Source organism: Syngnathus scovelli, chromosome 2 (assembly GCF_024217435.2).
Source record: "Syngnathus scovelli strain Florida chromosome 2, RoL_Ssco_1.2, whole genome shotgun sequence".
NCBI classification, from domain to species: domain Eukaryota; kingdom Metazoa; phylum Chordata; class Actinopteri; order Syngnathiformes; family Syngnathidae; genus Syngnathus; species Syngnathus scovelli.
The window spans coordinates 2,241,201-2,263,656 of record NC_090848.1 but is presented as its reverse complement, the minus strand read 5'-3'; the positions used below and the strand labels follow the sequence as shown (position 1 = coordinate 2,263,656).

The 22,456-nt window shown below is 43.0% G+C and overlaps 3 protein-coding genes across 22 annotated transcripts; all 3 read right to left on the bottom strand.

Moving 5' to 3' along the window:
- Positions 1–590: 590 nt before the first annotated feature.
- bin1b (bridging integrator 1b) lies at positions 591–9,787 on the bottom strand. 17 transcript variants are annotated; one of them, XM_049753723.2, is made up of 20 exons: positions 9,404–9,786; positions 6,743–6,823; positions 6,598–6,652; positions 5,891–5,985; positions 5,727–5,762; positions 5,501–5,596; positions 5,259–5,366; positions 4,834–4,926; positions 4,381–4,466; positions 4,215–4,290; positions 4,090–4,145; positions 3,971–4,012; positions 3,273–3,315; positions 2,939–3,031; positions 2,776–2,850; positions 2,040–2,060; positions 1,696–1,887; positions 1,374–1,427; positions 1,213–1,314; positions 591–1,138 (listed from the first exon to the last, which is right to left on the bottom strand). In XM_049753723.2, the coding sequence occupies exons 1-20, from the start codon at positions 9,491–9,493 to the stop codon at positions 1,037–1,039; spliced, it is 1,596 nt and encodes a 531-aa protein (XP_049609680.1). In that variant the 5' UTR covers positions 9,494–9,786; the 3' UTR covers positions 591–1,036. The 17 variants fall into 17 exon arrangements, with proteins under 17 accessions (XP_049609680.1, XP_049609681.1, XP_049609685.1 ...); XM_049753724.2 differs by having other exon boundaries at positions 2,776–2,847; XM_049753728.2 differs by lacking the exon at positions 3,971–4,012 and having other exon boundaries at positions 9,404–9,787.
- A 157-nt stretch (positions 9,788–9,944) lies between these two features.
- On the bottom strand, positions 9,945–15,756 carry LOC125988477 (indian hedgehog B protein). The gene is made up of 3 exons (XM_049753757.1): positions 14,897–15,756; positions 12,517–12,778; positions 9,945–11,206 (listed from the first exon to the last, which is right to left on the bottom strand). Exons 1-3 carry the CDS (start codon positions 15,194–15,196, stop codon positions 10,539–10,541), a joined length of 1,230 nt encoding a protein of 409 aa, XP_049609714.1. The 5' UTR covers positions 15,197–15,756; the 3' UTR covers positions 9,945–10,538.
- Positions 15,757–15,880: 124 nt separating this feature from the next.
- Positions 15,881–22,063, bottom strand: nhej1 (nonhomologous end-joining factor 1). Of its 4 annotated transcripts, none has more exons than XM_049753759.1 (9): positions 21,787–22,063; positions 21,648–21,719; positions 21,329–21,526; positions 21,001–21,222; positions 20,784–20,922; positions 20,116–20,174; positions 17,256–17,412; positions 16,940–17,088; positions 15,881–16,473 (listed from the first exon to the last, which is right to left on the bottom strand). In XM_049753759.1, exons 3-9 carry the CDS (start codon positions 21,512–21,514, stop codon positions 16,399–16,401), a joined length of 987 nt encoding a protein of 328 aa, XP_049609716.1. In that variant the 5' UTR covers positions 21,515–21,526; positions 21,648–21,719; positions 21,787–22,063; the 3' UTR covers positions 15,881–16,398. The 4 variants fall into 4 exon arrangements, with proteins under 4 accessions (XP_049609716.1, XP_049609717.1, XP_049609715.1 ...); XM_049753760.1 differs by having other exon boundaries at positions 21,648–21,716; XM_049753758.1 differs by having other exon boundaries at positions 21,648–21,696.
- Positions 22,064–22,456: the final 393 nt, after the last annotated feature.

Sequence of the window (22,456 nt, the reverse complement as noted above, 5' to 3'; positions counted from 1 at the left end):
AGAAAAATGTTGTTGTTAAAGCGCAAGCTAGCATTAGCTAGCTGTGTTTTGTCAGATTACAGAGATTTCTGAACATCATGTTGCTAGTGGCTTTTAGGCCGACAACAACTCAAGATCTCAATCGATCAAGATCTCAACTGTGGTTGACTTTACCGCTCTCAGATTACGATTGAGAAAAATAGGGTTGAATTTCACAACGGACTTGATGAGAGCGCCACTTCCATATTGGGTGACACAGTTTAACACTCGCTCTTATTGGCACCTCAAAGTCCTAAAGTAAACAGATCGTGTTCACCGGAAGTAGGAGATGTTTGCGTTAGTGCCAATTGGGATATTTGACTTGACTCGTGCCTTCCGAGGTCGCCTAGTAACAGGCGCCATTTGGCTAGCCTGGTTACTTTTTGTTGATTTACACAAGGGCAGGGATGAGGAACCCTGGTCCCACAAGATCCGGACCTTTCTCACCTGATTTGAATCAGGGAGAGTTCGAACGAAATCCAACATATTCAACTTGATTTCGTTTTGCGTTACTCGACACCCCTTTAGTCAATTTTCCATACCATTTGTAATAATCACTCGACACGACGGGACAGGCTTCATCAATCTTTAATGATAATCGGACTAATGGAGGTTTTCCACCTGACTTGGCCAAAAACGTATGTGTCCTTCAAAAAAAGAAAAGATAATACATGAAAGCGGCAATACTGACATCAAACCAAACGATGAAATATCAAAAGTTGGAGATTTTCTTTTTTCTACTATTCAGTGAAATCCACAAGTGGCCTCCGTACGAACTTTTAATTTTTACGCGACGTTCATGAACACACTCAATGACTTGCCGTCTTGTTACCAATATTTATGTTCGACACAAATGATGATAAAATACAAAGAATAGGAACTTCCGTGTTTCAAGACTTTCATATCAGATGCGTTCAGTTGGCTTGAATCTTGAACGAGTTCTTCGGACCCCATTTTCTGACTCACAAATTTTCATAATTGATGTTTTTAATTCCAAATAGTGAGCAAAGGAGGAATTTCAAAGCTTCTGCGTGAAATTCTCAGGGAAGACACCTTTGGTTGAAATATCTTGGTTTTGAATCCAAAGCGATTCCTGCACGCCCATGAGCCAGCCGTCGTCCTACGAACATCAACAAATATTAGAACCTCCACGTTCAGATGTCCTGCAAGTCAATCCGGAGTGACATCACTCACTTGCTCGTCCGGGTTGTCGAAAGCTACAACCAGCACGATGTCTCCCACGTTGAGCTCCAGCTCGTCCCCGTCAGTGGCAGCATATTCGTGGATGACTTTGACCTGGAGCGAGATGTTTGAGTCAGCAGAAAAAAAGTCACGTGATCAATGTGACGGCTCACCTTGTACAGGAAGTCAGGAGGGAGCTTGTAGTCTGAGCTGTTGGATTCAGAAACCTGACAGGAAAGGAGTGTACATATAACTCAATTCAACATAGTTCCTCAGCATCAAGATGGTGGCTAAGCACTACTTTTGTCCAAATGACACTTCTCAATTCATTTTACCAAGATGTCACAAAAGGGTGCAAATTTTTTTTCACGTTGAAGAAGATGAAGCTGGGAATGCCCGACAGTAAATACGTATTGGACCATTAAATGTGACTTTGGATCCTTGAATTCCAGGCTGTGTTTTATCCTGAAGTGACCCCGTCTCATGAGGTCCTACCTGCACTTGTTCATCATGGGCCCAGCCCCCCTGACCTACGGCGGCGCCATCATAGGACCAAGCGGGCTCAGCGTACAACTCGGCCCCCTGGAGGGGCTGCGTGTCACACTTGGAGCCTCCGTCATTAAAGTCCCATCCACCCTCAACCTGCTCTTGGGGTTCCACTTCGTCCTTGACAACAGCCTGGTCATGCTACGGGGTCAAAGGTCGTGGAAGGATGTTGGCGGGAGGTGTTTAGTGAGCAGAGTTGTGATGAGTGTCAACACATGCGAGAAAGGAGAAAGCAATTTTGAGTGAGAAGCTTACGTGCCGTTAAAGTCCAAAAGAAGGGAGACCGTTCTTACCCACGAGTCCCAAGATGGCGCCTTCAAGCAGCAGTAAAGACAAATGCATGCATGATCTTAATGAGGCGGTTCGATGACATCACGTTTGCGAAGGATGCTAACAAAATACAAACTCGTCATCACTGCCCTTAAATACAATGTCTATAATATCGTACTTGAGTATTTATTTATCGTTATTTTTGTTCCTGCTGACATATACCTACTTTTTACCCGCTCTGATGTCAAAATAGTTTATTCAACATGCAACAAATAATAATAATAATAAATAATAATGTAAACATCATAAAAGATAATCTGATTTTATAAATAAAATTATACTATTTTAAAACAACACCTGCAGCACCTCGCCTGTCATTTTGTCACCTGCTATTCCACCAGTGGCCTGTAGGTGGTCTCAAAATGTGCAGTCAGATTCCCTAGAGGTGAAGCAAGGTGGGGTGGCCGCGACCCCTTCTGAAATATGCTTACACCGCCCCTGGCCAAATACTTAACTTTTGGGGATTTTCTGACTTTTCTGGAAATAATTTCCAAGATTTTTACTCATCCCCTGTAGAGGGCATATAATAAATCTTTACCAGCGTTTTCTGAAGAATTTTTGGTGTTTGTAAAATATTATTTTTGTTTTCCCTCAAGGAAAACATCCTAGCTTTGCCATTGCAAAAGTGTTTGCAAAGAAGATCTCATTTCACATTGGCATAGTTTTATTCCTTCATGTTCCTCAGGAACCTAAACCTACCTGGAGAACTGGACATGTGACAGGCTGTATAACATCCCAATCCAGCAGGTTGACCCATGCGGAGGGCTCACACTGCTTTACACACATGCATGGGCACATACGGGGGTGCACACAAGGGTTAGGGTGGGATACTAAACATCTGGCACACTACGTGGGTTCCGACCTGTGTCGTTGTGGACTCTGTGTTAATGTCAGACGTGTTGAGGTCAAGCGGCTCGTCATGCCGCTGAGGCCGGCTGGGCAGCGTGCTGGGCCTCTTCCAAACACGAGCACATGCAGAAGCACAAACGTTAGCACGCATTTTTGACTGGTACGTCAAAATTTTTTTCAAAATGCTGTTAATTCATGACAGCATTTTTTTGTGGTAGGTTTTAAAGCAACATTTAAAATAAAAAGTTAGGGTCGGCGTTAGTTAAAGCATGTTAAAAGCAACCATGGGATGCTACACCATGAGGTCCAAGTATAATGAGGGATTTTTATTTTTTTTGTTTTGTTACCGTCGGTGGCGAGCTGGCTGCCTCGTTGTGGTTGGTTTCCTCGCTGCAAGACACAAAAACGAGAGGAGACCAGTTACACAAAGGTATAACACAAAATGACATCACACTGTCACAAATGAGCACAACCACATCATTGAATAAAAAAAAAAAAAAACCACGACTTTTTGGGTAGCTGCAGTCATTTTTCGCAGAGGATAAAGAAAATAGTAATCCCTCGTTTATCGCGGATATTTGGTTCCAAATACTAAGTGAAATCTGCAAAGTAAGGTCACCAACAAGAAGTACTGGGCAGGCTAACGTGTTAGCGTAAAGATGCTAATTCGCGATCGTGCTAACACGCGAAAACGGACTTCTAAAGGAATGTAAACGAACATTTGGATCAATACTACATTGTCCTAAAGGTTAGACACATGTTTCCTAAATTTAGAAGTTTTATTTTGACTTTTAAATGTTTTTCTAATTTGGAAAAAAAATCCGCGATGTAGTGAAGCCGCGATAAACGAAACGCGAAGTAGCGAGGGACCACTGTATATGCGTATTTTCTGTGTACATTGCACGTCTTCGTGTTCAAATATCATTTGTTTGCGTTAGCATGAAGCCAGCACACTTTCATTCAAGACAAAGTTAATTCCAAGCGTAATTATTTGTGTTTTATGCTTAGATCAGCAGTTATGGGGTCAGGCCATGCAGCAGGTTACCTCTTTCCCTGGTCGCCTGCCTTGGCAGCTGCACCATCATTTCTACAGTAAGGCGTGAGGGACATTACTCTCCGATTCGACACGTTAGCGTGATGGCCTCTAAAGTCGGACAGACTTACTTGAGCTGCCTCTGCTCTTCAAGTTTGGTCATGATGTCATTCAGGTTTTGACTCAGCTGAGGGAGAGCAAGGAGGATCATGAAGAGTGATCAACTCATGGACGGACGGGGAAGTTGGAAACTCACCTTGCTCATCTCTTTGTGGAACTTTTCTTGATGATTCGCCAGATTCTGGAATGTGTTAACATAGACGCCAACACGACTAACACGCACAAACAAACACAAAGACAAAAGTAATGATTAACTTTTTTTTTGTGGCTTTTTGCACAGGTCTTCGGCGGTCCGGTTTCACCTGTCCCACAATACTGGAAGCTGGTCTTGTAATTCCACGTTGAGTTCTTCGAAAATCTTTTGCGAGCGACCCAGCTCTTCCTCGGCCTACATGCACACACAAACAATGATCCAATGATACACAACGCTCCATGCATATAATAATAATAATAATAATAATAATAGTAATAATAATAATAATAATAATAATAATAATGTACACAATGCTCCATGCATATAATAATAATAATAATAATAATAATAATAAACAATGATCCAGTGATGCACAACGCTCCATGCATATAATAATAATAATAATAATAATAATAATAATAATAATAATAATAATGCACACAATGCTCCATGCATATAAAAATAAAGATGCTCCACCAAATTGGAGCCACTTCAGGCACTTGCACATCAACTCACGGGCAGTGACATGATGAATTTAGTTTTTTTTAGGGTTCTACATCACCTGGTTGTAGGAGAGGTTAGTCTGAGCCACCTGGTGGGCTGAGATCAAACCCTGAGCCCAGCTTGGTGCCGCCATCTCCAACAGGGCCGCAGGCTGGCCATACAACGCACACCATGCAGGTAAAGAGGAGGAAGACGGATGGGGGGGTCAAGGGTCAAGAGGAGCGGAAGTGAGTAGGGTGACGACGAGCAGCAAAAATGAAGGATGAAAACCAATTTAAAAAAAAAATCAATCTTTCCAAACAACTGCAATCATGTTAGTGAGTTAGTGTGAGCAGAATTTCATGATTTATTTCTGTCTCTGATTTTAGCAATTTATCCCTCAAAGACAAAAAAATCTGCGGAAGCTTCTGGAGGTCATCCCAGCTGGATGTATTAGTAGACAAAAACGTTTCTAGTAAAACCACAACATGCTAACGTAGTTACCTTAGCAATTTTAGCCTCATCCTTTTTCTTGCCTTTCTGTAAGGACGCAAAGTGGTGCCTAGCGCTGTCAAAGTCCACCATCTTGCGGTCTCGCTTTGCAATGCGAGCCTGAAGGGGGCGCAGGTGAGTTGGCGAGTCCGTTAAAAAGTGAAGTCACCACCAGGATTATTATTTTCAGTTCTGTACCGTATTTATATTAACAGAAAAAGTTGTAATATTGTCACATTTAGACTTTTAAATACCTTGATATCGGGGAACTGAGCCAGGTATGAATCAACGGAGACCATCGAGTTGTCTGTGATGTTCTGATGAAAGTCCAACCACAGAGTGTCTGTGTCCTACAAAACACACACACAAGACATTATTTTGATATTCTCCATTAAACTTCTTCAAACGAGTGTCTTTGTTTCCTGGTGGTTTATTCAGATCGAAATTCTGGTTACTACATTCTGAACCGATCTGATTTACCTCCAAGTTATTGTCCAACTCCTTCTCTATCATCTCCTTCAGCAGGAAGGATACGAGCATGCGGTTAAAGCCAAGAAAGTGACAACAGAGTGAAATAAAAGTGAGAAAAAAGCGGGGAAGATTGGCTTAGGAGGGCGGCTCAGGTTAAAGGTCAGGATTCTCACCTCCACCATGGCGTCCATTTCCTCTTTGCCGAACCACTCGGGCTCGTACATGTCGGCCAGGCAGTCCTGCAGCCTTCGCGACGCCTCGTGCAAAGCTGAAAAATGTCAGAGAACAGGTGGCAGACTAATGAACTAAAGTGTGTTGTTATTTCACTTATCATAAGCTTGTTTAGGGCTAACATGATAGCCAAGCTAACGTGTGTTAGCTAACTTCGCTATTACCCAACATTAGTTGCGAATCTTTATTAAATCAACACCTCTTAATTTTTTTATTGTTTTTTTTTTAACAAAAACAATCAATACACCCTCACTTAAAAAACAAAAGCTTAAAATGTCTTGTTTGGCTAACATAACAGCCAAGCTAACATGTGCTAGCTAACTTTACTATTACCCAACATTAGATCTTTATTCAATCAACGCCATTTACTTTTTTTTTTTTTAATGAACAAAACAAACAATCAATACACCCTCACTTAAAAAACATATCAGGAGTTTTTGGTGAGGAATTAGCATTTGAACATGACTAAAAGCTCCAAAAGTGGATTGATGGCTCCTTTATAGCAAACTTTAAAAGACTAACTCAAGTGATATTCCACTAGGTGACTTTTATTTCTACCATTGTTGTTTTCTGTTCAAATACTTTTACCCAAGTATGATATTCCGATACAATCGGTCCTGTCCAATAATCAACAGATACTCTGGCTTACTCTTCACTGCGGTCATGTACGCTTTCAGATCCTTCTGCAGCTTGGTGCCTTCTCCCTGAAAGTGAGAAATGTCAAAGAGCGACAGAGAAGTGAAACATAAATATGCGTTGTATGTTGTTGTGAATGAAAACGTGAGGGGAAGGACCATCTGCTTGTTGAAGTTGGCCACCATTTCCTCAAACACGACATCTCTAGTCTCATCCGCTTTGCCGAGTTTCTGTAAAACCTGAAAAGCACAGATTGTTTCAGTTTTAGCTTTTCAGATCAGTTGTAGATTTATTCTCTATGTAGGGGTGGCCAGAGCTTGCCCTCTGGCCACCACATAGCGCCGCCCCTGCCTCAGAGCTTTGAGGTAGGCACAAAAACCCATATTTGGTTGCTATCAGCTAATTTTGCAATTTTCTTTTCGTTAACCGAGCCACAAGGTTAATGAAAATGTTTTGATAGCATAAATACCTGTTTTGATTAAAATATATATATATTTTGTGTGCAGGAGCTTTGTTGTTGTATCAAGTTAGTAAAAACACATATTGCATACATTATTTATCAGTACATATCATTTTTACCTTTTTTTTGTTTTACTTTTGCACTAAGGTATTTTTTACTGATTATTTTTTTCATCTACATATGTAACGGAATAGAATCAGTCTTTATCGCACCATTTATTGTTCTACTTGAATACAGATTGCGAATCCTTCTGCCACCTCTTGTTGAGCTATATACATGATGCCTTTTTAAAAATCACCTTTGACCTTAAGATAAAGCCAGATGTGGCTGTGTCCACAGTCCCAGCAAGCCACAACGAGCCTGTCAGGGACTTCCCCACAGCCGGCTCATATTTCGTCCTCTTACGCCACCGTGGGGATTAACATTAGTACTGCATATCCAATCCATTTTTTTTCTCTGGTGCTTATCCTTACTCGGTGCGTCCTGAACTTGTCACCATCCTAAAAAAAAGTTTGTGGATTTGAGAAATTTCTAAAAATGTACTTTGACCTTGACAGGGAAACTTAATTTCACCTTTTCAGCTTTTTTCTAACAAGGTGCTGAACACCAACATTTTTAGGAGGTGTTTGATTCATAAATGGGTCAATTAATGTCCTGGTTGGATTCAAATTGCTATTCAATAGTCTTTTTAATCATGATTATCACATTTATATTCAGTGAGACCAAAACAGGAATCATCAAACAGGAAGTGGCCATTGTGTCATCGGCAGGTCACACCAGAAATAAAGCCAGACTATACGAGTCACAGAAAGACAAGTACGCCCTTGGAAATGTAAAAGAATAATAAAAATAATAATTTAATAATTGTGCTTCAACCAGAAATTTCACCCAAAAGTCCAATCCACCATTTTGTTTGAAGCTCAGAAGCAACTAGACAAAGAACTGTTTACATTGCAGATCATACCTAAGGACAAGTTCGAGTTTTCCAGTGAAGCTACCAAGCAAATTTTGTAAGCCGGAGTTTCCGAAGAAAGCCCACACAAGTGCGGAGAGAACATGCAAACTCCTCACATGCAGGAAGGTTGGCGTTGGGAGTCAAGCCACCATGCTAGCTTGTTCTCGAAAACGAATCATCAGGAGCTCCTGAATGTGCGGGTTCAATGCCTCACGCATGACCGCAATGTGCCCGTGTTCAATTTCACAAGCCAAAAATACACACAGACACTTTGTGGTTACAAGAGAAACGGGGAAGCAGGATTTGGGGAGGGGGGGTTATTCATAGTCGTGCATCTCCCCCCTCGGCCCCCTTTCTGGCACGGAGGCATATTGGGACTCCAGAGGGGACAGGTGTGCACGCCAAGTTCGATTCACGTGACTCATCTTGGAGAGGTTGAAAACCAACAGGCCAAAGACTTCATGTTTTTTCGTTTGCCAGGCCGATGAGCAATGAGGGCTTTTGTGTCTGCAAGGCAATGCCAGGCAACAGACAGCTGCAGTCCAAGCCCCCCCCGCCCCCGACCCACCTACCCAAAACGACAGCCGGCCGCCAACACGGACAAGTCTTTGACCTTCGTCATCACTACCCTAAAAAGCTACTTTCTCTCATCTTACTAAACATATTTTTTTTTTTCCACTTAACACTGTCTTTGTTTTGGAGTTGAAACAAGTCAAGTCATACTTAGCATTTTATATTGTAAAGCCAAGCCACTAAATCTATCTATTTAGCTCTCTATCTATCTATTTATCTATCTATCTATCTATCTATCTATCTATCTATCTATCTATCTATCTATCTATCTATCTATCTATCTATCTATCTATCTATCTATCTATCTATATCTAACGCTAGCTGTCTAGCTAGCTAGTTAGCTACCATCTACTGCTTTGATTTGTACATTTTAAAGTTTAAGGCATTTTAAGTTGTACTGCCCCATATTCAACATTTCTCATTTTCCACAGATTTTTTCTCTTAAATTGTGGCTAATATTTGTCAGATATAATCATATGAAGCCCTATGAAACTTTTCTGAGCTGAAGGGCTATCTAAATAAATTTGACTTAAATTAACTTTTTCCTTGTTTCCGCACTCATCTACTGTGTTAAGTAGTAGCATGTGTCTCCCTCTACTGGAGAGAAGCAACACTGCAGCACTTTGAGGGTCTTTTTTTTTTTTCCATAAGGCGTTACAAGGAATAAAATTAAAGTGCACAAATGCACACAAACACGTTTTTAAAATAGCCAATGAGAAGACTGATTTGATGCACGTGATTAACCTGACTAATTTAAATTGAATATTTGAAATTAGGCCAGGGGGAGGTGTCATGGCAAATGAGTGAAAGCTTGTTGTTTTTTTGTCATACCTTCTCTTGCGCTCTGCTCAACCTCTTCTGGACCGTGCTAGCCAGTTTCCCAGCGGTGACCCCCTTCCCACTGTTCCCAGTCTCGGCCATGACTCTTTGCGTTCTGGGCTGAGGCGGTACCAAGTCAGTACCGAGCGACAAGTGTCTCCCGTAGATACAAAGTGTGCGTAAAAGCAACCGGACGCCAATTTAGCTCGTTGCGCGTAACTTTAATCCCGTTGGATCTTCTTAAAGGAGCAGCGCGTTACTTAATCCGGATTTTGTGCAAATCCACTAGAACAGTGGAGATAAAGTGGTCGTGGAACCGAACAGAGCGCTTCTGCTCTGCTAATTCATGAAGACTTGCACTCTAAATGTGGACCTATTGGGTTTCCTCCTCATCTTGCTCTTAAAGGCGTAGCACTGTTGGTATTATTAGGCGACACCTGGCGTGAGCGGCTTTCCGATCCGTGCACGATGCTTGTTTTGTGCACGCGCACTTTTCCAGTCAAAAGGGACGCACATGCAACATCACCACTAGATGGCAGCAACGCAAGAATGCTTTCATTTAAAAGGGATTTTATTTCCACAAAAATAAATACTTTCTCCCACCATAACTTCTTGTTGACTTTCCATGAACAGGAAAATCTTAAATACAAATTGTCTTAAAATACATCTGAAAAGAGAAAATGTTGCATATCACAGGAAACACAACCCTTAAAAGTATACGGAATAAAAATGTAAATGCAGCAATTTTGCAGTAAACATCACGTCTTTCAAATATCGTCAACAAATCTGTCTTAATTTGTTTTAGTGAGTATTTTGGCAAAGTAGAAGTGCTCACTAACTTGAACAGTATTTGCGAGAAATATCTTTTGTGCACATAGAGAAAGAACAAGAAAAAAAAGCTTGAAATTCAAATGGGAGCAAAAAGTTTCTATTTTTGTTCAGTGTAGTTAGTGTGCAACGTTTCATTTCAGTAGGAAATCATTCTTGATTACATTTCATGTTGATTTTTTTTTTTATCCATTGTTCTACATCAGGACCAGTTCACAGCTATGATCCTTAAGTCACTTCTTCTTTTTCATTTCTCACGCAGCTTAGCAGCGATCCATCACATGGTTCTGTTGGCTCATCTTTTTCCCAGTTGTGGTCCTCACCTGGAGGCTGCGGTCACGCCCAGTGGGTGGAAGTCCCCAGAGTCCAACAGCATCCTCCCCAGCCAGTGTAAAACCTCAGCATACCAATGGACCCCATCGCCACGGTAACCGCTGCTTCCAGCCCAGCTGTGCATCAGCCTGAGTGGCGAGAAGGCCCGGTGAGCCAAAGAATGCCCTTCCACTACCGCATAGCAGGATGCTACCACCCCGTCCACCACTAGGGTCCCCTGCGCCGTCAGAGGAGCGAAAACCCCCCTCCTCTTTGTCACCGTGACCCCCGTGATGCGGGAAAGGGTTCCCGACGGGCCGTCGGCCACCAGCACGCACTGGCCCGGCCGGGCATCGCAAGCGTACACCGTCCTCAGGGAGCCGGGGGTGGGCGACCCCCCTTCTGAGCAGTTGCCCTTAGACACAAACAGCAAGTGGGCGGCGGTGAGGGAAAGCCGCGCCCCATTTTTTGTCTTCAGGGTGTAGAAGAGCTTGTGTGCCGCCGGGTCGCGGTCCAGGAAAGTCAGGACTTGGCTGTACACCAGTTGGGCGCCAGACAAGGTCAGGACAGGCTCGCCGGGGCGAAGGTCACGGATGAACTTCTGGAGGCCGTTTTGCACAGTGACCAAGGCGTCGCCCGGGAAACAACCTCCGGACCGGGCTGCCACTGAGTGGTCTGAAAGACAGCAAGAGGCAAATATGGCTGTTTGTCGGCAGGGTGTTTGGATGCAGTTACATTTGCCCTATTGATTTTATTTGTTGATTTAATTTAGCATTTCCCTCCTAAAATTGGTCATTCATGTTTTAGTTATTTGTATTCATTTCTCTAATTAAACAACTTGTGTACTGTAAAAAATAAATAAACTAGTCAAAACAAAATTTTATTAAACAAAGTAATTTGTCGTAATAGTTAATTGTACATGAAACACTTTGTAATTCATCATTTTAAATAAATAATTTTTGAATTTAAGTGGACATACAAACTGATGAGCCTGGAAAAGACTTGCATTGTAATTTAAGATGTTGAAGCGCCCTCTGCTGGTTGCAGCACGTACTGTGTTATTTATTTATTTATTTATTTATTTATTTATTTATTTATTTATTTATTTATTTATTTATTTATTTATTTATTTATTTATTTATTATTTTAACATGCTATGAAATAATATTTTTTATTGATTTAAAAAAAAAAATCTCAAATATTTCAAACCCTACTTTAAACTAACCGAGGAGTTACTATGTACTAGGAAAGCGCCAGGTACGACCCTGGGTCTGATTACTACTTTCTATCCTGGACTCAATTAAAGGGGACAAAAGAGAACCCAAGAGGATACCAACTTGATTGGTTGCCCTTGCAATCAGGTCAAGGACTGCATCCTCGCAACCCGATCTGGGAGGAAAAAAGAGAAACAAGGAGGAAAAGAGGGAAAGAAAAGGAAAAATCTCAGTTACTACTTTACAGACTGTCATATATGGTTGACCTTAAAGTGGTGTGTCTGCTTCTGCAAGCTTGCGTCTCACACACACACACACACACACACACACACACACACACACTGGAGTTAGCTTAATAAGGTTGCAGCAGCAGCAGCAGCATCATGGAGAGGCTAGTGGGATGCAGTAAGGGAAGAGAGGAACGTGCAGAGGAGTTGGTGAGCTGAGATGGTGAAAGCAGGACAGGACAGGACAGAACCGAACAGGACAGGACAGAAGAAGCAGCGGTCCAGCTTGTCATGTTATCTGACCTTGGCACGTGTTTTAGGCAAGTGGGCTTGAAGCGACATAACATTCATTGTGTTCTGAAAGTGACAACCTTGATCGAAGCCACTTCTGATTTACAGTCCTCAAATATAAAACAGCCAAACCTAACGATGAATAATTTAATGGGATTTTATATTGACGAAAAGCCATCGAGTGATTTGGACCAGCACCCATTAGCTCAGACCATCCATCCGAAAAACCACCAGGGTTGACCCCGGACCTCACCTGACTTGACACTGCAGTGGATGTGAGCCTTGGATTCGTAGTAGACCCAGTCGAAGCCCGCCTCCACCGCCAGCCGAGCCAACATGGCGTATTTGTTCCTATCCCGGTCGGAGGTGGTGATGTCCACAGCCCGCCCCTCGTAGTGGAGCGACTCCTCCGAGTGGTGGCCGTCTTCGTCCCAGCCCTCGGTGACCCGCAGCCTGACCCCGGGCCAAAGGTTCATCACGGAGATGGCCAGAGAGTTCAACTTGTCCTTACAGCGCTACGACACACACAAACACACACTTTAGATATTTGCCTTATGCAACCAAGGTTAATATTCAAACTACGGGGCAGGGGCCATTTGCGGCCCATTGTTGTTTTTTTTAATGGCCCGTATCGATTTTTTTTTAATTTATTTTTTCAAAGAGGGGATGTTGAGAATTAATTGATTGAGTGATTGGCTCAGCTGACGATCCAAAGTTACACGTTTGCTATGAAAAAATAAAAGTTGGGCTTGATTGGCACCCAATAAAATTGTAAAGTTGCATTTTATGATTGACGTTTTTGTAGGTGCTGTGTGAACCTCAGCTGTCCGGTTAAGCAAACACAAAGTGAGAGGGCCTATTGACTGCCCCCCTTCGTTTTGCCCCACTCGGAAGGCTGCTAATAAAGTTGTCGTCTGGCCGGCCGCTGCTTGCGAACACCTTGACCCGATTGTTCACGCCAGGAACAAAAAGGTCCATTTCCTCAAAGGTGAGACGCCATTGGCTTAAAGACAGTTTGCTGTTACAGCAGAAAACGCTCAAATTTAGCTTGACCTTAAAACTCATGTTGCCATGTAAACACTGCGTACGAGATTAACAAACGCCTTGGACAGGGGTATCCAAATCACAGCCCGGGGTTCATTTGCGGGCCACTGTTGATTTTTTTTTTTTGCCGCACGTGACAAATACTAATATTAACTTTGTCCATTTTCTATTATCTTTTTCTATTTCTATATAATAGACTTCATCATAATGGGCATCTGTCAAACATGGCCGCCTTTAATTCCAGATTGAAAAAAGGACAGCCGATACTGGTATCGAAAGAAAAATTAAAAATCACAAATAGGCAAATCTGGTCAAATGTCAAAATACTCTTCAAACATCAAGTTAGTGCATTTTATTTAGAACAGATCATGTCTGTCTGTATGTTGACACAAACAATTTCGGATCGGGGTTACGGTTAGGTTAGCGACACCTCAAGTGTGGAAAAAGTGGGATTAAAGCCAATAAAACATGGCGGTTGTGATGAGAATAGCCCGCGCCGGTGGCTACAGTTGCCTTTTCACAGGTCGCGTGTATTCAAACATTGCTATTTTCTCTACGCGGTCAAACTTTATAAATTAAACGCTCCATTTAGCACACACGCACAGCGGTTTGTGCACCAAACCGCTGGCTGTACAAACATTGCACGCGCAAACTGACAATCTTTTTGCGCACCTTTTTTTCAGTGCGTCAACGATGTCTCGCTCTCAAAGTCAAATGTGTTGACACGTTCTTCTCTGCGGTGATAACATGAATTTGACCGCAGTTAAGTTACACGTTTGTGTCGCTAAAAGTGATTTAGTGAGCTTTGGGAACAGGAGCTTCTGTATGTGCAGCGGCACGCAGGAAAAAGCGAATAAAAAAAAAAGGCAAGAGGTGAAAAATTCACTTTCATTACGGCTTCAAAGTGTCCAAGTGCGCTCGCTATTTCGGTCCGAGCGCGCTGAGAAAACAAGCTAAAAGTAACACAGAACAGTCAAAGACAAACAGGCAGGCTTGTGTGCTGCGCACTGGAGCTCATAAATTACGCGCTTTAAAATAGTATACAGCCTAAAATCATTGCGTGGAATTCAAACTAAAATTGCGCTGCTTGCTAAAAGAACGCCGTTGCATTTTTTTTTTATCGGAATTATGAGTGGCAATAAACAAACCAAAGCTAAACGCGGACGGCCACTTTTATTACAGGCAATAATCCTTGCACGTGTTGGTCGGAGAGAGAGAGGGAAAAAAAGTATCGTGTAAAAAAAAAAAAAAAAACATAGAAAACCGGAAGTCACAGAGGTTAACTGGCATGTTTGTGTATCTTTTACGCGACAGGAACTTGATATGTTATACGGGCCAAAAGTGCGCTCAATAGCGAGTTTTTTTTTTTTTTTTAAATATATTTTACAATTGCTGGCTGACAACTATTGGCCGCGGGACGTTTCGCGACAGCAAAGACACAACAACGCGCTCTCTCGGCCTTGAGTCAACAAAGAATGTGAAGAAGAAGAAAAAAAAAAGATAACGCGTCTCAAGACTGGTCAAAGTGCACCATGCAGCAAAGTTCCATGCAAAGCTTCACAATATTCGGAACGGAGATGCCCTCTCACCTGCGTCATCATGCGGTCTGCACCTGTGTTCTCCTCATCCTTGAAGATGATGTCGGGGTTGTAGTTGGGCGTGAGCTCCCTGAAGCGCTCCGAGTTGCGGGTGATTTTGCCTTCGTATCTCCCGCTGGCCCCCAACGTCTTCTCGGCCACGTTGGGGCTGAACTGCTTGTAAGCGAGCGGTGCCAACTTTCGCGGCGAGCGCCTCTTGCCGTAGCCTCGACCCGGTCCGCAACCCCCGCAGCCCGGCGTCAGGAGCAAGGCGCACCCGGCGAGAACCGCGAGCAGCCTCGGGAGAAGCATTCCAGCAGCCCGGGGCGATGTCCTCCACCCCGGGCAGGTGGTCAGAGGGTCAAATGCTGAGGCCGGACACTCGGACTGGGTTCTTCAGAGCGGTGGTAAAAGAGCAAGACGCCCCCCCGAGTCCCCCGAAGTTGCCATTCCACGCGCGTAAAAGAAAGTGCGCGCCACGGACGAGGTGCAAGGGAGGAACCTGCCAGCGCGCTGCCGACAATCGAGTGTCCCGAGGGCACTTGGAGGCAGGGGCATAAATAGGCGAGGTGAGTTTGTCTTGGCAGACGCCTTCAAAGCTGTCTCAGAGTCAGACACGGAGGCGCGCGGCGGTCAAAGGGTGTCCCCGCAGCTCAATGTTTCAATGTGCGTGGAAGTCTGGTGCCCACCCCCATCTCCTCCCCATCAGGGGCACCAACGTGCAGATCCGAGCTGCCCGCAGGTGAGGAACGTCCTCACTCGTCACGTATGAAACAAGAAGCAAAGAAAATCCGCCCCCAGCAAAACACACACACGCACGATTTATACATCCCCAATCACTCCTTAAGACCCCCCCCCCCTTTTTTTTTTTTTTTACAGAGGGCGAATCCACAAGGGGGCAAATTCCCCATACAAACGCCAATGAGTGACATGCCTTTACAAACTATTCCGAGTTTTTTATTTTTTTATCTTCTCGCTACAAATCACTTAAAACAGTTTAAAAGTCTGTCATTTATTTTAAACGTCCATTATTTACAATTTATACCATTAGGAAGCCATTGACTGTCGACTGAAAATGACGTCACGTGCTCGCGTGATAAATCACAGTTGACCTTGCGGAAACACCTTGATTGACATCTCCTGTTATCAGCTCTTTTTGTAAACCGGAGGTCACCAACGCAAGAAAAACTGTTTGATTTAGTAATTTCCGAGTTCAGTTCTTCAAATGAATCAATCTACCTTTTTTTTTCATCAAATAATTGAAATTGAAAAAAAAGTTTAAAAAGGGTGACGCAAACAAACTGGGTTAAATAGTTTTAATAAGCATTTTCTACAGTTGATTCAACAAATAAATGATTTATTGCGCAGTTTATTAGATTAAATAGAAAATTAATTCATTTATTTATTAAAAATATTAATTCTCAGATTAAAAAGCCTACCTCCCACGATAAAATCATTGCCATTGATTCTAAAAGATTAAAAGCAGTTTAAAAATAATTGATTGAAAATGGCGCTCATCGGAACAAGCCCACCACTTTCTTCTTCTTTGCTTTGGAAGACGTTTGCTCAGCACGGCCGCAGGTGATGAGCTGTGGAACATCAAAATGTGTGCGTTCAAAAATTCTGATTTGATTCTATAAACTGCCCCTTCCGTTTTTTTTTATTGTTAATATATGTATATCGGTAATATACGATTTTTATTATTACATTTAAACTTAATGTGCGAGAAAAAAAACTAATTGTAAATTGTAGACTGTAATTAAATGCTGTTCTTAAGTCCGGGCTGATATTCCAGATGGCGCTATAACTTCCATTTTACAATCAGCACCTCGGCCTCGTCATTTAATAAAAAGTCAACATACACTGGCGGAGCTAGGATTTTTTTTTTTTTTTACCTGGGGGGGCCAAGGGGGTCTGCAAAATCTGAGAAAAAATTTGGAAACTACAACAAAACCTGGGGGGCTCCCCTTCTAGTTCCACCAGTGTGTATACGTACAAGAAAAAAATATTTGTTGTTAAACGTGTGTTTGTGCGGATACGGCCTGACCGCCATACCTGCTGTGCCGGGACTGTGTGGACGATGTGGTCTCTCGCTTCCGCCTCTGGGCTGCTCGGGTTCTGCTTGTCGTCAGCTTCTCCTCCTTCAGCGCACGCTTCAACGCCTGCATCATGCCGAGGCCCAAACACGCAAATGTTCTTCGGGCCTTGCCAAATTTGACAAACCTTTCAGCTTGAACATCAATGGATTCAAATCACCTAAAATGATGTTTTTATACCCCCTAAAAAAATATTTATTTCTAAAATGAAGTGAGGAGGACAAATGGCTAGCATAGAGGTCAAAGGATTAAACAAAAGGAGTTCCAGCCCAAACCTGAGGAAGTTACGGGATCCGGATCTACTGCAACCAACTGGTCCTGCTCCGACAGTTTGCGTTTGCTTCCGTGTGCGACGATGGCGGTGTAAAGCTCTCGGAGGTCATCTCCGAAGTTCTTCGCGCCGTGATCGTCGGAAGAAACCACAGCAAGAGTCTAATGAGGAGAGATGACCAGTTATTTAATGCCAACCAGTGGAAAAAAATAAATAAATAAATCATTGTTTTCATTACACTGAAAATGTGATATACCGATCAAAGCTTCAAGCAGAAGACAGAAAAGCACTCCAGTCTCTAAGTCCTTCGATGGATCGCACACACTCTCCAAATTAGCTCCTCAAATATTGACCATGTGAAATTGGTGGTCTTCTGCTCCCTTTCAGGGCCAAGGGGGCTTCCTCAGCACACTCTGGTCAGGCTTGGAGGTTTCGCATTGATTTATTTTTGTGATTTGTTTGTTTAAATACATGGGGAACGGGGGACTTAGTTCTGCTTTGGGCACAGAGGAACCAATGTGCTGAAAGGATGGAGGGGCTGGGTAGGGGAGGAGGGGGGGGGGGGGGGGGGGGGGGGGGGGGGGGGGGGGGGTTGCAAGCAGAAAGCCAACCTTATACTGTATTTTTATTCACAGCGCCCCCTCCCCTCACTAGCTGACCTGTCCTTCAGCCTCTTTTAGATGATCTGAGACGCTGGGCTCCATTTGTTCTTAACATATGATGCTTGTTTGAGGATGATCACACCCTGGCTTAGATTATAGTCCAGGTCCAGGTCAATGACATTTCCATTTTCATCAACCAGACAATTCAGCTCTTTTCTCTTCCGGTGAAAGGACAAAGTCCTCAGCAGCTCACCTGGTAGCCACGCCCCTAAATCCTGCCTCCTGTGGTGGGGAAGGTGAGGTGAGGAAGGCTCGAGCCTGTTGACGTTTGGCTATTATTAGCAAGTTAGCAGCTCTGATTTTAGAAGCTGTTGTTTTCTTAAGGGGGGCTGCGAGGAGGGGGTGTGGGGGGGCAGCGGTGGTTTCGCTGGTGCCAGCGAGTCTCACACTCACTCACTTTGTCTCGTCTCTGTTGACGACCTCGTGTTTACTCTTTTCCACACTATGTGACCTCAACTTCCCGCCCCGAATCAAAAAAGTCATTTATGGCTCGCTGCTTCATCCCTGAACTAATGAGCAAATTCGACAAAGACGAAAATCAACAGACATCTTGTCGACAATTTGTAGACTGCCCACCAAGGAGGTTAGAGGACTAGGTATGCATCTCCTGTTCAAGGGTTCAAGAACTATCTTGAGGACAGGAAGTACTTGCTTAAAACGGAAACCTAATGGTAGAGGCATGTGGGATCCCGCACGGGTCAATCCCGGGCCCCTTTTTAGTCAGCCACGTTGCCCTTTGATCAGTTAATAAGCAGCGATAATGTGTCCTACCATGACTACGCGGACGACACTCAAGATTACCATCTCGCTGACAGCAGGTGAATATGGACCTTTAGACTCTCTCTCCGCTTTATCGTTCCGCAACTTGACTCGGACGAGCCTGGAATCTCTGGAGCTAAAAAGTTAAGGATTGGCTTGGAGCTCAAATTTAACAGCCGCATTAAATCTATTGTCGTCAACCTTTTATTACGTTCAAAACACCTAGGAGTGATTCATCCATGGATTTTTATCAGTTCAGACGTACAAATGAGGAAAGGCCCAGAAGTTTGCGCTTGCCCCGTTCAAATCCTTTTACAGCGCTGTGCAGCGGCGCGCAAAGAATCTTGGCATATGGGAAGCCACCGAGAATAGCGGAGGTATTTCGTCCCAAAACAGGAAAAAGAAGCCCCACAAAGAATTTTGTGGCCTGCATTTGAAGGAGATTTTCAAATCGGGAACGCATTTGAACACTATGTGGATGTCATCATCCTTCAAAAGGATCCTGGCCTTGGCTTTTAGAAACAGCTGAAGTTAAGAAATTAGGAAGTGACTTCAAATCACAAGTCACATGGAAGCCCTCCAAGAAGCTGATAGGGACAAGGGGGAGGGGGCGAGGCGGGCTCGTTCAGACCGAGTCAACGTGGACCTGAACAGGATGGAACTGGCACCATGGTCCCCCTTCAATCTCCTCATGAAAGTTGAGATGAAGCAAAGGTGATTCATTAATGGTCACCGACCACGTTAGATGCGGCGTGATGCCCGTTACTATGGTAACCAAGAATAATGCCGGAAGGGAAGAAACAATAACACAGAAGCGTGTAGGCTTCGATAAATATTGCAAATAAACACCCATCCTTGCACACACTCAAGCACGGAGCTAAATCTGGTGCGTGGTTGTCTCTTGAATGCAACATTTTCGAACAACCTTTCGATTTCGCTTGGCTCTGAAGGCGGCCTTGTCACTGGCCGGTGGAATTTGCCACCAGAGTCCAAAGACCAAGTCTTTGTCTGCGCCTTCTTCTGTGGTGTTTACCCACCGAGGCTTGCGAGCGAGCAGCCAAGAAGGGAAAAATAGCAAACGTTAGCATGCATTTGTCTACCACCAGATGTAATTTTCCATTATCGCTTGTTTTCAAGGCAACAAACATTTTTTTTTTTCTGCATTATCATTGAAGTGGACCAAAATACAGCCCGTGGCCTGAAATAAACTTGCCATAAAAAAAAAATTAGTCACCCTGCCACACCTTGGACATTCCTCAAGTCGATATGAAATGTTAGTTCATACGCGCACACGTACACGAAGAGTCTGAGGTCAACAAAGGCAGAGACAAGAAATTCCACACCTCCATTGAGCAAACAGCGCAAGGTTTTCTCCTCCGCTTTGTGACGCGAGTGCGAAGAAGATGAAACATGGCCGGACTGTGACGCGTGCTGGCCTCTCACCTTTGCCAGGAAACCGACTTTGTAGGTGTGCCGCTCGAAAATGTCTGTCTGCAGACGCGCTGCACACAAGAAGAAAGAAAAGTTGGTCGGACTGAAATGGATAGCGATAGGCAAAGATTTAATTTTTTTTTTTTCCCAATGCAAAGGCTTTTCTTGCATAAAAATTATTATCCAAGGACGGCACAAAACTGCTAAATAGCAAAGCAGCCCATTTTGTGCATTTTTCTCAACTCTCTCAAAATTTGAATATTGAGTGTCTTACTCACGTTGTAGTACAGGGCAAAATAAAACTCACTGTAGGTGCAATCAAGCTATGTCTGCCATCTAGTGGTTAATAGTGGTATGACAACTTCAAACTACAGTTGCGCTCCTTGCATACTAACATTTCGGCACTTGTTGATATTTATTTTTCAGGTTTATATATATATATATATATATATATATATATATATATATATATATATATATATATATATATATATATATATATATATATATAAATAAAACAGGAAAAAAAATTATATATATAAAATTTAAAAAAAAAAAAAAAAATTATATACAATTCCAGGAAAATTTTATATATATATATATATATATATATATATATTTTTTTTTTTAATCCTGTTTTACCAAGATTGTTTGCCCCAATACCGCCCCCAAAGTTGTACCTCTGCTGAGTGTGGCTCCATTCTCCTTGTAGTCTTGGATCTCGGCATCCTTCGTGACCAGCAACTCTTCCAGCTCTTCCACCTGCTGCTGCAGCACGTGGCTCATGGACACCAGGGGCTGCACCAGATGAAGACATACCTAGCAGATAAAGAACTCCATCGCATAAGCCCTTCAACCCCCTCACGAAGTATAAATTCAATCAAAAGCCAAAGGTACCACATCAACTGGAGCGGGGGTGCAGCGAAACTCCCAGTAGAACGGCAGCTCCGCTAACTTGCTCTTCAGCCTTAAGCACAAGTCGCCTCCTTCAGGCCGCATCACGGTGATGCCAACTTGGTTCTCGCTCGGCTGACCGCTGCCGGACAGACAGGGCCGCACCACCTCGCACAGGTGCGAGAAAAAGGCTTTGACGGGGGCTTGCAAACGCTTGTTCAGCTCCTGGCACAACCAATTGGCACACAAGCGCAAGTTTAGAAGAAGGCAAAAATATTTTCATGGTATGGCAAATTTATAACCGCTCATTCTGTATTCAGAAGGTGTGGACCTGAGCACGGCTCTGGATGGCTGCCGACTGCATGGTCTCCTGCCAAACGCAGCGCATGTCAGTTAGCAGGATGTGGTACGTCGTCTCTGCAAAGCAGCTCTTGACGAGCAGGTTGCAACCATCAATGGAGATGGGAAGCCACGGATGCTGAAGGAGAACATCACTGGAGGCTTCGATGGTTTCCATCACGATCAGAGACTAGTGGGTTTGTAAACATTAGCATTTTTTTAATGGAATGAGGAACTAACCCATAAAATCACATTGGAATCGGCTGTTTAATCTGCTTTTTTTGTTCTTCTTTTCCAAAATACTTACTAACCTTGCGAAAATGTCGTGCTGGCTCTCAGGTGATTGCACGGTGGCAGATTCTGCAAACAAGCCATGTCATCTCCTCATTTGTGAAAAAAAAAAACATGTTGGCCTGATTTTCGTTTGAAATTAAAAATAGGTGTACTTACAGTTCCGGTCAGGCAAAATTAACGTCATCTCACACGAAAAATGTCGCAAACATTATTTGTATTTAGAAAACAAAAACATTGCTAATTTAAAATGACATATGTGCTGCTATCTATTTTTCTACCTCCGCAGCAATTTTCTATCACATCAATAAAAGTAGCTCAGTCACTTTTAGCTACAGCGGCTTGTATAAAACAAATATATTTTTTAAAAGTTTAAAAAAACAAATATTAGCTGACGCCCCAGAAGCTCGTCTGGTTTGTCTATGGTTGCGACGCGTAAAAACAACGGCGTGAAACAAGACAGTCGTTTATAGTTCCGCTTTCATGGCCTGGCTGTCTGCGTTTTTCCCAGGGGAAAAAAAAAAACGTTTAATATTTTACTTAAAGTAAATCAAATTTTTATTTTAAAATTATGTTTTCATTGATGATCATCAATTTGGCCAAGTTGTCCCTTTAAATGACGTCACCATGAGACAAAATTGCAATTTAAATGTAAATGTAAAAAAAGTCTCCATTATTCTTTTGGTGAGAAAGTCTCTCTAAATAAAATGTCAATGGAAGTCTCTTAAATTCTTTCAATTTATGCTAAAAAATAAACTTACTTTTTTTTTTAAATATTGTTCACAATGTACACAGGCCAAGAAAGGCCTATTGTGCATTCTCGAAGCAC

Bases quoted from the DNA above. Each gene is read 5' to 3' on its own strand.
- bin1b (XM_049753723.2), bottom strand. From the start codon at position 9,493: ATGGCCGAGACTGGGAACAGTGGGAAGGGGGTCACCGCTGGGAAACTG. The intron at 5,763-5,890 runs GTGAGAATCCTG...TTCCTGCTGAAG, and splicing joins AAATGGACGCCATGGTGGAG to GAGATGATAGAGAAGGAGTT. The intron at 3,316-3,970 runs GTAACCTGCTGC...TGTGTCTTGCAG, and splicing joins GCAGGCGACCAGGGAAAGAG to CGAGGAAACCAACCACAACG.
- LOC125988477 (XM_049753757.1), bottom strand. From the start codon at position 15,196: ATGCTTCTCCCGAGGCTGCTCGCGGTTCTCGCCGGGTGCGCCTTGCTC. The intron at 12,779-14,896 runs GTGAGAGGGCAT...TGTGTGTCGTAG, and splicing joins CAGACCGCATGATGACGCAG to CGCTGTAAGGACAAGTTGAA. The intron at 11,207-12,516 runs GTGAGGTCCGGG...GCTGTCTTTCAG, and splicing joins CCACTGCAGTGTCAAGTCAG to ACCACTCAGTGGCAGCCCGG.
- nhej1 (XM_049753759.1), bottom strand. From the start codon at position 21,514: ATGGAAACCATCGAAGCCTCCAGTGATGTTCTCCTTCAGCATCCGTGG. The intron at 17,413-20,115 runs GTGAGAGGCCAG...TCTCCTCATTAG, and splicing joins AAGTCGGTTTCCTGGCAAAG to ACTCTTGCTGTGGTTTCTTC. The intron at 16,474-16,939 runs GTATGGCGGTCA...GATGTTCCACAG, and splicing joins ACACAGTCCCGGCACAGCAG to CTCATCACCTGCGGCCGTGC.